The sequence below is a fragment of the Synchiropus splendidus genome, chromosome 3 (assembly GCF_027744825.2).
Source record: "Synchiropus splendidus isolate RoL2022-P1 chromosome 3, RoL_Sspl_1.0, whole genome shotgun sequence".
Classification (NCBI taxonomy): domain Eukaryota; kingdom Metazoa; phylum Chordata; class Actinopteri; order Syngnathiformes; family Callionymidae; genus Synchiropus; species Synchiropus splendidus.
This window is the reverse complement of record NC_071336.1, coordinates 14,498,337-14,512,179: the sequence shown is the minus strand read 5'-3', so window position 1 is coordinate 14,512,179 and position 13,843 is coordinate 14,498,337. Positions and strand designations below refer to the sequence as shown.

The 13,843-nt window shown below is 42.9% G+C and overlaps 2 protein-coding genes across 2 annotated transcripts; both read left to right on the top strand.

Moving 5' to 3' along the window:
- The first annotated feature begins 2,658 nt into the window (after positions 1–2,658).
- LOC128756017 (FERM domain-containing protein 7-like) lies at positions 2,659–8,886 on the top strand. Its single transcript, XM_053860142.1, has 9 exons — positions 2,659–3,093; positions 5,623–5,727; positions 5,805–5,847; positions 5,949–6,027; positions 7,252–7,349; positions 7,448–7,562; positions 7,633–7,780; positions 8,550–8,645; positions 8,719–8,886. The coding sequence occupies exons 1-9, from the start codon at positions 2,974–2,976 to the stop codon at positions 8,884–8,886; spliced, it is 972 nt and encodes a 323-aa protein (XP_053716117.1). The 5' UTR covers positions 2,659–2,973.
- A 4-nt stretch (positions 8,887–8,890) lies between these two features.
- LOC128755947 (uncharacterized) lies at positions 8,891–10,413 on the top strand. Its single transcript, XM_053860059.1, has 3 exons — positions 8,891–9,011; positions 9,097–9,169; positions 9,232–10,413. Exons 1-3 carry the CDS (start codon positions 8,917–8,919, stop codon positions 10,411–10,413), a joined length of 1,350 nt encoding a protein of 449 aa, XP_053716034.1. The 5' UTR covers positions 8,891–8,916.
- Positions 10,414–13,843: the final 3,430 nt, after the last annotated feature.

The window sequence follows — 13,843 nt, the reverse complement described above, 5'->3', positions numbered from 1 at the left end:
ATGTCTAGTGCAAGGAAGCCATTCTGCACCATCAAACCATTCTTAAAGCAGCTCTTATAAGGCATATGAAAGGCTGCTCTGTCAATTCTAAGACCCTTAGAACCTTAGAACTCAACCAATTTGAGACCAAACCTGAACACAAACTAAAAGGATCTCTGAATCTTGACCTAACTGAGAAGACGTGACAAGACTTTGCGTTGTTTCTTTCCTTTTCAATTCATGACTTGAGGTGAATTGTGTGTGCGCGTGTGTGTGTTGGCTGACATTGAGGTGTGAAATAGAGTCACGCTGCTACAAGTGGATGTAATTGAAGCAGGTAATGAAGTAGCTCTACATCGCTCAGAGCTGCTGGGATGAAATTTGAGATGAGCAAGAGGAGGATCAGAGAGGAAAAGGTGAGGTGCAGACCGTGGGAGATATGGAGAAGGAAGGAACACAAAACCAGTATGAGGATTTGGTAAAGTGAGGCAGACAATAGTAGATGAAGTGAAGTACAAAAGAGAGGTTTTTCAACAAGGAAATCACGAGCAGAAGAGCAAGACTTTTCTCAGCCGATAGGATCTGTGTTATCAGGAGCCCGGCTCCGCAGCTAGTTACAATCAGAGCTCCATTAACGTCCATTAACCAGGAGGGAAACACGGCGCTGCTTCCTGACTGGGCCTCAAAAGTTCCGTCTACGTAAGTCAAAATCAGCAAGAAGCATTCAAATCTGATTGTCAGCGAGTCAGAAACACAACTCAGATGCAGAACATCCATCACTGTGAGAGGAGAGAGAGATCATCGGGTTCAACCATCACTTTTTCATAACCAAGTATGGCCATCTGAAGCCTGAAGAGTGGTAAAGCGATGGGATCAAACTACAGTCTGCGCTGTAACTTTTTCCACTTGGTTATTAACAACAATGGCGTGTTATTATTTCCTTCTCTTTAAAATACACCCAACATGTTGTCACGAATCCCGCAGCCAGTGTCTAAGCTGATATTGAAGTTGCTTATCTTGGCTACTATTCACATTTTCATGCTCCCTTGTTTTGTAGAATTACACAGCCGAATCAAGTACATACTGTGCTGCCATAACTGTAGTTTGGGGAAGTTAAAGTGAGTTTTTGTATTTAAAAAAAAAAAAAAAAAAAAAGTGTGACCATTACTTTATTGTAGCAAACAGCTGCGAGGAGCTCAATTTAAGAGTGTTGAATATAACCCAATTTTTGGATATTCTCCTTTTTATGACTGCACGAGTGCACGAGTTTGTTATTACAAGATCAGTCTCTAGTCTTTATCTCCATCTAGTGGTGCGTCTACACTGCACATCTACATAACTCAGTCTACCTCTAGATGTCCTTTACAAACATACCTGTCTTGATATGATTGGTTATGGCATAATAGCTCATAATAGCTCACATGATAGGCAACCACACAAGCACCAAAAATACATTATAATGGCAAATGAAAATAGACTGCAAAATGACCAGAAAATGAGGATGCTACACAATTTATTTAAGCGTTTAAAAATCCATCAGAAAAATATTATGCTGGTTCAAAATATCAAATTAAAGCGATTTTTAACAACCAGTCGTGGCACAGGCTTCTCACACAAGTTCAAATAAATGACCTGTCAGATTTCAAATTTTATTTGGGATCAACTGATGGAGTTACTTCTTTATAGTAAAAAAAAAAATAGAACCACAACTACTAATAATAAATAAATCATGTGCTCCAGAAAGGGAACTCAGGCACAGAGAAGGCCTGGTGCTCGCGGACCCTGGGGGTCTGTCTGTAGACATCTGGAGGTGTTACTTAAAATTATGATTATGCAGGTAGTATGAGGTGTACCTCGGTGCCCTCAGTCACCACTGCTTAGCAAGCTGTTTACACAAATAATGCAGACTAAAGTAAAGGTAGGAGCTTTTGTACAAATTAGTACCTAGGTTGCAATAAAATGTCATAAAACTTTGCTCTTAAGTGTTTTCCTTAGTCCTCTACCTCTAGTAAAATGTGGGGGATGCATGCTTGTTTTGGGAAAAATATTCCTTGCATGAACATTTATACTTCATATATAATGGGGACCAAAATAAATATCTCCAAAATTACCTGACAACTGTGGACAAAATATTGAAAGAAAGGACATTTGAAATGAGAAGAATTGTTTCACTGAAGGTTGATTCCTGATCAGTTTTCTCCTATGGAGATTCAGTTTTAGGACAGTGAAGTGCTTGCTAGCTGACGGATTTTAAACAGTTATATGAAATCCTCGGGTATCTCTCAATTGTGAACCTTTTGTGGAATAACCCAGAAATAAGCTATTCCACAAAGATTCATTCAAAGAGACTTTTTTTAAAAAATTTTCTCGATGCTTCTTAATCCACTAAAGCGCAATTTAGTGCGAAATACCAACATGTTCAAATGAGAGTCTCCCGACGAGGCTCAGTTGACTGCCAGCACACAATTTGATCAAATATGTCAGTAAGAAAAAAATGCTTTCCAAGCCTTATGCACACTGGAACGTGCACACACACACTTTAAGTGCAAGTGTGTGCTGGAGGCAACATAAGCCATTGCACTACTAGCCTACTTTGGGACAGGTCACTCCTCTGAAAGCGTCCAGCCACCGTGAAATGTATATTATCTCAGAGGAGAACACGCATGCAGACGACTGCATCTCATATAGACTGTATCCATCAAAGGAAAGCAATAATAGTTGGGTCAAAAAGAACCAATATCGAGTGTTGGATGGATCACAAAGGATCACGATTTGTAGGTGAGAATAAGGGGAGTGAAGGAACAGTTCTGTGGAGAACGTGACCAGCTCAGATCCCGTGTCTGGAGAAGTCTGGATGCACAATTAGGCAGCTGTGGCGCTGAAGAAGATAAGGAGGAGGAGGAGGAAGAGGAGGAGGACGGTGAGGCTCAAACATTGCTTGTGGTGCAGCAGGATGGATGTCATGGCTGAGCTCAGTTGATATTAAAGACAGAGATGGAGGAGCATCATCGAGGACTCCCCAGCATCAGAACTAAGTCACGGGTCTCGAAGGAAACTAAGCTGCGGCTGCGGGTGATCTTTTTGGACGAGAGTGAGAGAACTTTTGAGGTGGAGGTAAGTCTCTCTGTTACTTGATGAAATTCATTTTAGAACAATGAGCAGTAATGTCTGTCCATGTTATCTGGCGACATGAGCTGCATGGAACCAACAAGAAAGAAAAAGTATAACAGCCAGTGTGTGTGTTTATGCTTTGCTTTACGCGTGTTCATCTCCAGTAGCTTCCAGGAAGGGACATTCATCTTTTAAGAACGAGGAAATGAAAAAGAGAAAATATTCTCCAAATTTGCCAAAACAAAGTGACCAAAAATAGTAGTCATTTTTCTGAAGATGATTGAAGACCTGTGCTGCGTTCACTGCCCTAAAAGGATTCTCCACTGACCCCGATCTTCAGACCTTCAGGGCAGAAACCCAGTAACAATGACAATATATGGGAAGAGAGCATATAGCAAGGGTGACCACGAAAATCACGACGATAAAGAGAGGCAATAATCCAGAGTTAAATGACAATGACAAGCGTTTTAGCCAACATAGCTGCCTCTTCTTACTGTAAAATAGCAGTGGCATGCTAACACATGCTAAATGGATTTTCCTTTTAGTCCCATAATAATGTCACCAGGCACAGCAACAGTCAGCAAATCACTACAATTCTAGTAGCAATGTAAAGCTAGATGTAGAAGCTTTCCATTCTCAAAAACTGCATCAGTTGCATGGTTCGACAGGGTAGAGGAAAGTAATAGGGGAAAGTGAAAGTGGACCTGATGGGACTTTTTTATTTAGCAATGATTAATGCTAGTGGGCTATTGATAGTGGGCATTATGAAAATATGGCCATACAAGTTTTGTCTTCCAGTTGTGTTGTATCAGACATGGCATTGAAAAGAACATGACTAGACTTTAAAAAAACATGCACAGGAGAGAACATTTATGAAATAGTGCAGTCAAGCAAAACCCTAACCCTCTCTCACTCTTGTTCAATCTAAATCATGAATGGACGTTTAGTCCTCAGACGTCTGACTCTCATTCACAGAGGAAACTTTGAGCACGTCATATGTGCGTGTCTTCCTCCCACACACACGATTGTTTTTCTATCCCTGTGGGGACATTGTGAGGTGTCTCATTGACATCATGCTTTCCCCAGCCTCTCACCCTGAACCGAACCATCCAAAACAACATGGCTCACCTTAACCAGGTCTCTGAACCAAACCTAAATCTTATTATAATGACCCAGTGATTTTGAAGTCTTCATCCTCAAATTGAGGCTTAACCTCGTGGGGACCTGACAATTGTCCCCACAATGTCATGTGGTCCTCACAAGGATAGTGTTTTGAGAATAGGTCCCCACAAAGCAAGATAAGCATACACACACAGAGTGGTAGCGGTGAAGGCAGTGGTGAATCTTCATATGAAGATGACGCTTCTCTAATGCGACCACACACCTTCACCTCCACAGCACAATGGAGAATCCTTGTTTGAACGAGTGAGCTAACACAGCTAAAGCTAACATGACGTTTCACAGCAGAACTTCATTTGAACTCTGAGGTCAAGCTTTCAAGCTTCAACTTGAAACTAGATTAAAGATTTGTCAGGAAGCTCCACTGCCCTAAAATGAAATTATTGTCATGATGTTTTGTGATCAAATGACCGGATCAATGGTTCTATAAGAGCAGCTGCACGTTGGTGCGAAAACTACAATTTACGTGTGATAAGATTAAGAAATTAATAGCAAAACTTAATCCGTGACAAGTCAACAATAAAAATAATGGTTAGCAGCGGCTCTAGATCAATCCTAACTCCTGCATTTTAAATGAATGATTCTGTACTTTTCACTGTGTATCTGGAAGTGTCCTGGCTTGAATCAGTCTGCCTCACGTTCCAAACTCAGAGCGCACAATGCAAATAAAAGTGTAATGGACACCTGCTGTAGCATGCAGCTGCTGGCTGGTTTGAACGAGGGCCACGTTCCAGGGTTCGCACTTGTGGTAATTGGCTTCATCTGTCCACCAACTCCTTCCGTCCCCTACGACCACGCCTCCGTGACAAGGTAATGAGGGGCGTCCAGCGACGCGGCCAGAGCTCGGAACACCAACTAACAATCAGCTGGGACTAAAAAAAACACTTAATGACACCACTAATCCTCAATGAAGAAGAGATAATGTGCAAACCTCACCCTCGTAATGAAGAGGTGGGTGAAGGCCTGTTATGGCGTCAAGCGACGGACAGCAGGCCTGAATCTTATTTCTATTCTTCAGTCAACTTTATCATCTATTTATTCTTTTATAGTCTATGTGCATGTTAGGATACGCCTGAGATACACAGCTCACACGAGTCACAACATTGACTCACTCACTTTATTTGTGGTCCAGTCGCACCCTTTTGAAGAAGAAAGACATCCCATAATGGGTTCATTTGCATACAACGTTATAAGGACTCCCATAAGCCAAAGGTTGTCTAATGTGATAGAGAGACAGAGACGTATTCATCATCTGGCGCCCCTGGGGTCCCCTGACTTCAGTCCTGAGCACACTTCAATTAAAAAATCCAATTATATCCTTAAACTCACTCAAACTTCAACTCCATCTCTTAGCACAAAGTTCTGGGCTGTGACTTCTACAACAAAGTGTGCGGTCATCTGAAGCTGCTGGAGAAGGAGTATTTTGGGCTGGAGTTCAGGCACCACAGCGGCAGCTACGTGAGTGTCACACGCTGAAAGATGGACTGGTGCTGTAGTTCTGACTGAATAGTGGGACGTTCTGTTTGTGTTCGCAGGTTTGGCTGGAGCTGCTGAAGCCACTCGCCAAACAAATCAAGTGTAAGTTGAGTCCACCTGAGTCTCATCGGGTTTCATGAAGCAACTGTTTATCACTGAGCATCATTTTAGACCTAATGACTATTTTCCCACTCCCTCTTTAGACAGCAGTGATTTATTCTTCAGGTTCATAGTCAAGTTCTTCCCTCCAGACCCTGGACAACTGAAGCGAGGTCTGACCAGGTTGGTGTTTCTGTTATAAAGCAGAGTAGTGACTCTTTCTCAGCATCCTTGTTAAGCATGTTGCCTCCATGTTATGTATCATTGAGTAGATTTTGTTCTCCGTCCCTGCACTTGCATGTATCCCCCAAAAACTCTGTGACTCAGAATTGCTGGTACGTGTGTGAGAGCAAGTGGTTCATAGGTACCCTCTGATGGATGTGCGGTCTGTCCATGATGTCACTCCTCTGTCATCCTTTATTGGCTTCTGTCCCTGAAGGATTAATTCAGTGGATCTGTGACAGCACCACTTGAGTATATAAGGCACCTATTATGCATGTATGCTTTTGTTATTGAATCTCACATACTTCATTCAGCATTTTCTGTGGAGTGGACTACATGAGCAGGCTGGTGCTTCATAGTAACAGAAGACCTGTAGTTTGCATGAATAACATTGGCCAATTTGAAAGAAACTAAAGCACTTCTTAATAGATGAACATCATCCTCTCACACAGTGTTAAGGTGCTGTTTCATCTTGACAGTACATCAGCAGTGTACAACCGGTCCTCAGGGGCCACAGTGGGTGCTGGTTTTTGTGCCAACCCATCAGGCACACACAGCTTCACCAAGCAACTGCGTGTGCTTGATGTGTTGGAACAAGAACCAGCACCCACCGTCGCCCTTTGTGGATCAGTTTGAATCCCCCTACTAGACATGTTAAAATATGGAAAAGCAAAATTGCAGTCAAAATTTGAGTCTTAAGAAACAGCTTAAAGCTGCCTTTTTATCATTTTCCATGTTGGCAAGATGAAATGTCACCTTAACATGTACTGAAGTGTGAAAGGATGAAGCTCACCCATTACCAAGTAACTGATTTAAAAACAAAAAGACAAATAAGGGCCCACCACAAAATGCACCGTTTCATAGAATTGATATGCTGAAAGCTTGTCAATAAAGTTTATTCTGCACTGCAAACATCGAACCTGACAGACTTCATGGAGCCATTTTTTTTATCCAGATGGATATTTTTATTTTTCAAGAAGGCAACAGGTTTGTTTACGCTGCTTAAAATTAGCATCATGCGAGATGGCCATTAAGCAAAATTTAAACATGTTATTTTGTTAAGAAGACACACTATTATGAAATGAGATTAGATCAGTGAAGGGAAAAAATGCACAATATGGCCCCATTAAAAGTCTGAATGTGAGATTTAAACCTGCATTTGTGTGTGTGTGTGTGTGTGTGTAGGTACCTTTTTGCCTTACAGATAAAGCAGGATTTGTCCAACGGCAGTCTGACTTGTAATGACAACAGCGCCGCCCTGCTGGTCTCACACATTCTGCAATGTAAGTATATATATACATATATATAAAAAAGCCATCCAGTGTGAGACCTCTTTAATTCTTTGGTCTACATTGTTCATCTCAACGTTTGCAAATCACAGCAGAAATAGGCGATTACGACGATGACCTGGACTGTCAACATTTAGAGATGAAGCACTACGTTCCAAACCAGGAGTATCTCGACCACAAGATCATTAAATTCCACAAGAAACACAGGTGCGCTCACACAAACACCCAGGGGGACGAAAAGCGCCTGTCATTCTAACCATGTCCTTCTCTCTGACAGAGGAGTGTCTCCTGCTCATGCAGACATCCAGCTGCTGGAGGTGGCACGCAAACTGGACATGTACGGTATCAGACCTCACCCAGCTCATGATGGGGAGGATATGAGGATTAACCTGGCCGTCACCCACTCCGGAGTCCTGGTCTTTCAGGTACGCAACCAAGTCATTTCACCTGACCAGCAAGAGCCTTGAAGGCGTTTAACAGCGAAGTGTTTGTCAGGGGGCAAACACGAGTTAGAGTTTTGGAACAGTTTTGCGTGTCTTGTTTGGTGTTTGGTGGTGATGCTTAACGTCTAGATATTCCCAGCACATTTTCCCGAACCTAAAATAAAAGCTGCATTGATAGATTTAAATGAATTAACTTCATCAACTTCATGTGTAATAGACTAAATGAAACTAAGATCTCAATAACTAAATGAAGACAGTCAGTAATATAAATGATTAAGCAAAACATGCGCTTCCCCATGTTAATGCTTGTCCAGAAAATGCCTCTCTCTCAGTGGGCTGAAGAAAGTGGGCCAGGCCTCACCTTGTGCACCACTTTGGTGGTTGGTCCAGCTGGAAGCAGAACACAAGGAGGCCTGAGAACCAGCTGGGGAGATTCCCTCTCCAGTCTTCCCCAACAAGTCTCTCAGAGTTTGAGCTGGCTGAAGTGGCCTCTCGAAGCAATGTATCATAATGTGGCAGAGCATCTTGAGCTGATGAATGGATGCTTTTTTTGACACAGGACGAGAACCTCAGACACGGAGAGTGGTCATAGCATACTGACTGACAATTCTGTCCCTTAAAGGAATATGTTTTATGTTGACATGTTTTCATCACTGCAGCAAAAAAAGTCAAACTTACAAGCACATTTTAAAATAGAGTTGGGGTACAAATGACTTGTTCATTAATTGTGTGTCCTTTCATGATTCTGAAGGGAAACACCAAGATCAACACCTTCAGCTGGGCCAAGATCCGCAAGCTGAGCTTCAAACGCAAACACTTCCTGATCAAGCTTCATGACAAAGTCGGGGTGGGGTCCTGATTTGGCTCATTCTCGGTGTTTGATGCGACACCCGTGTGCATTAACGCGTGCTTTTGCTCAGGAACTGGGCAAAGACGTCCTGGAGTTCTCGATGGCCAGTCGAGATGTCTGCAAGTCCTTCTGGAAGATGTGTGTCGAGTATCACGCCTTCTTCAGACTGGCCGAGGAACCGGAGGCGACGAACCGAACACTGCTCTCCTGCAAGGGTTCAAGATTCAGATACAGGTGAGAAACTGGGCAGATCATCCATCAAGAGTACATGATATTCCTGTTACCTTGTGTCAGTGGGCGAACGCAGAAGCAGCTCCTGGAGTGTATGGGCACAGCAGAGAAGAAGTTTTCACAGTCTGACAGGTGAGGATGTGAACCAAGTGAGATCCAAACCTGACATCATTCACCTGTAAGATTGTTCTTATCTGGACAATTTATGTTGCGGCAGGTGCTACAGTCAGTCTGACTACGACAGACAGTGCCGATCTTCTCCAGATCTCCTCACTGACGTGTCTAAAGAAGTAGGTAAAATATGTATTCAGTGTTTCAAATAAATATTGACACATGTTCTCCGTCTCGGCAGCTTTACGAACACAACCCATTCCCACGGTCCAGTCGTGCCTTCGTGGTCCAGAGCGAGGATGAGCAGGACCCGTATCGCCGCTGCTTCGAAGACATCCGAATAAATGGAGGCGCTAAATACAGCCGATCAGCTGCCGATGTCACCCAGAGGCCACACGGCTTTGCTCGAGTCACACCTCTCTCACAGCATCTTCACGCTTCCCCGCCTCCCTCCAAGGCTCGATCATCCTCCACATCCGTGGTGGACGACCTGAGAGGAAGGATAGGAGCACAGCGCCAGGCTCAAAGGCTGGCTGGTGTTTACGGCAACCGTTCCAGACGCAGAGCAAATCCTCAGCCACACCCAGACGCTGTACAGCAGCTGGTTCTTCTCTACCCTAACAGCCCGACCCGTCAGTACCATCCCACCCTCCCAACGTTCCCGATGGCAGCAGTGCCTCCGATCACCCGACACCCCTACCTGTCAGACTTTGTTGAAGTGTCCTCACTGGAGCGCTTTCCACCACCAAGGCGACCTGAATATATAGCTGTGGAGGGAGTTTCACGGCCCGCCTACTACCCACTGGGCCAAGACTCGCCAAACTTATCACCACTGAGAAGGAACCTGCGGCCAACGGGTTCAGGCACCTTCGCCTTGCCAAGATTTTACCACAATGGGGCCAGGTTCTGGGCCGCTGGACAAACAGAGGCGGGGCATTATAGCGACGACTCTAGCTTCCTGCCAGGTCTGCCACGTCGAGCAGCCAGCCAACAGGATGTCAAATTCCACTTCGCGAGAAGCACGAATCCCACCTTCAACGCTGCTTCAGAATTCAGACCTCTTGGCTACTATCCCCACCTTACCCGCCCTGCAAGACCAACCTATCTACCACTGAACTCATCGCCCCAGCCAGAGCGTCCCACGTCCGTGTGCATGATGGCTGGCACAACGAGAAGCTACAGTGATTCAGAACCAGAAGTTTTCTACCCGTATTATTGCCAACCGCCTCCACAAGGGAGAAAGATGGGATCTGCCGGAATAGCCAGGATGAGGTTTTCCTCTGGAAGCCTTCAACTAGATGAAGAGGAGGAAGATGAAGAAGAGAAGGGCAAGGACCAAGCAACCAGAGACCCAAGTAGAGATGAGGACGAACATGAAAAGGAGTCAAAAGGACCAAAAAAGTTAACTAAAGTCACATTATAGGGAAACAAAATTACATTTTATATTACATATATATATATATATATATATATATATATATATATATATATATATATATATATATATATATATATATATATATATATTAGGGCTGTCAATAGATTAAAGAAAAATAACTAATTAATCTCATTTTCCTTAATTAATTAATCGCGATTAATCGCGATTAAAGGTTGAAAGTCTGTGTATTCAGGCAAACACAAAACTATTAAGATATGTAGATTGAAAGAGATTAGTAAACCAGTCAAGTAATTTGTAATTTTTTTATTTAGTTTTCTTTTATTAGGGCAAATACAAATCACAAGGGCTGTTAGCTACAAACCAATGCTATGGCCAAAAAACATCAAAATAAAATTGAATAAATAAATAAAACTAAAGAAAACCAAGAACAGACAAATCCGCTTCTTCTATGAAATGACGCAGCTTACCCATCACAACACATCCACTGGTATCTCAAACAATGAACAACTATATTGCCACAAAAAGACCATTAAGTGACCTAACAGTATATCAAGTGCTCAAAATGAACTTAAACATTCACATTGTTATTGGTATAGTGCAAAAACACTTTAACTTTAACACTTTAAACTAGGAAAATCTCTTTTGCTTTCTTCACTGAATTAGGCTTAACTTTGCTTCTCTTGCAGCCAGTTACTGAGACACACAAGCTTATTTACATCTTCTTGAGTCAATGCTGCTCTTTTCTTTTGGACAGTGTGGCCTGACAGTGAAACCTGCTGTCCGTGTGCAGTCTGTTGTGCTCTTAAATCACGAGCATTTGATGGGCTGTGTTTGAAATGTCCAACTATTTTCCGACTTTTAGCGAGGACGTTTTCAAAACCGCAGTCTTTTAGGGCGACGGTGACTGTCCGTTGCACAATGTGAGCAGCGCAGGGTAGATCAGCATCCTCCACAATGTTAACTGGCCGACAATCGCGGCAACCCAAACCGCCAAAGCATTCGTGATTTTTTCTTTCACAGGTTTGGAGATTGACCGACTGTACTCGGGGAGCGTTGTCCGGCGGCTGGCAGAAGATGCGGTGCTTTCCGTTGGGTGTTTCGCTTTCGAATGATATCGTAGCGTGGACGTACTACGGTGGTAGCGGAACTCAGACTCACAAATTGAGCACACAACTTTAGAGCGGTCTGTTGTTCCGTCACTCAGCGTTTTGAAAAAAAAAAACCGTTCCATCCAATAATCCTCTTCCAACGTTCTCCATCGCATCCAATCTGGTGTTAGCGGCAGTAGATTACACGCAAAACCAAGACCCGGATGTCCAAAAGTTTCCGGCTTCGGTGTCAGGAGTCGCGCATGCGCAGTGACATAAATTATGTTAACGCCGTCAAATTATTTTAATTAGTTAATCACAATCACATTAATCTCGTAGATTAACGCGTTAACGTCGACAGCCCTAATATATATATACACTCTGGACCATAATAACTTTTGGGTGACATTCATTTTTAAACATCACGAAGTTCCTCCCTAAAATTTACTTGTATTCATCGCTCCCAACTTGAACTGTGACATGGAACAGAAGGTAGCCAATCCAGAAGCAAACCACCATAGTGGTGTCCACTTCCATGATGCCTGTTGCTGTGACGCTTCATCATAAGTGATCACATGAGATTTCTGGCTAGGTGAACGGTGCTGGGACAGAACCTTTATGTATGTGGTGTGCTGCGTCAAGACTATGCGGATGCATCATGTGATGTTGACATTTTGTCTGACAGGGTGAAATGTCATTTTTAGAAGATGTGAAACTATAGTTTAATAGATACAAGTCTCACCTGTGTATAGGTTGCAGGCCCAAAAACAACTTGTAGTTTCAATTTTATTACCTCTATTTTTAACTTGGCACATTTATATGCAGCCAAGTCAGACAAGATTCAGCAATGGGACAAGACAAATCTTTAGACAACTTCCAACTTAAATACAAATGAGAAACAGTGCCGTGCTGAAGATGGTGCTCCAGTGCATGGCCCATCTTAGTTAGGGAGAAAAGGGGCAGACAAGAGCGATGTAGCCAGAAATGTTTCTCACAAGCTGGGAAAAAGTTGACATGAATGAATAAATGAAAGCATGAATGAAAGAATAAAAAGTTGTCAAAGGTTTGCATGTGAATGAGTTCTTGGAAAAGCGTTGCAACAGCCTACTTCTTCAAGCTGTCTTTGTCAAAATGAATGAAGATCAGTTTGTCCGCCATCACAACACTCACAAACCTAACACTCAATAACTACAGCTAATGTTATTTTTTTTAACTGATAGTAAGACAACAGACACTATCTGTGATATACCAGATGTAAAAAAAAAAAAAAAAAATTAAAAAAAGACACTGACCAAACTGAACCACATAGAGAAATGGTCCTGATGTCAGTTTCCATCCAGGAAACCGGTCAGTCACTGGAGCCAAGGCAATTTCTTGACAGAAGTTGATGCTGTATGTGACTGTATGTTAATGCATACATAACTTCTCCAGTTTCTTTACTCAGATATTTAACACACAGACGCCCTCCTCACCTCCCCTTAACACATTTTATGTGCTTTTAGCAAATCTTTTATTAAAAATTTTTTGGACCGGGCGGAACAGCCAGGGGTCAGTGAGTAAAATGTCCAGAAGCATGACAAGTATATTGTAGCGAGTGCCACTTGAAGAATGCATCTTGATTCAGACTTTGATTTCACACGTGCTCCAGCAGCTGCCTTTCAGTCAGTCCACGAGGAGGCACTGGTTTATTATTGACACACATCGCAACAGAATGCAAGTCACCTCAACACACATCCAACAAACCCACCTTGCCACTCCATTTGCAACAATAAATGGAAACAACACAAACATCCAACTTAAACAAGTCTGACACCCAGCCAGGATTGCTACAATATAAAAGAACAACTGTGATTTCTTCCCAATGCTTTTTATGTCCGTCATGAAAAATACAGAATAAAAAAATACACATAATAAAACAATTCCATTTACATATTTACACTAGGCTCCAGCCAGGTGTGGGATGTTGCTGCTGAAACAATGTCTCCTTTTATGCCTTCTTCTGACTCACATGAGAGTTAGCCATCTCTCTCGCAAGGTCAACCAGGAAGTCCACCAGTCTCTCCTGCACCCGGTGCATGCCTTAAGAACAACATGAGCATTCAGCGCCACCATGTAGATGATATTGTAGAACACAGAGACTGGCCATCTCTGGGTTCCTGCACACACGCTGTAGTACCGCACCATCTGGTCCATCACATTCACGCCACACTTTGTGGTGTTGTATCGTGTGACAGTGCTTGGCTGCCTTCTGGTAGTATTCTCAGTCTCAACCACACTGTGCAAGCTGCTGAGAACGTAGTCTTTTTTTTTTCTTCTTTTTTGGCGCATACTGTACAGTGTCAGCATTGCAGCCGCGGTGGAAAACA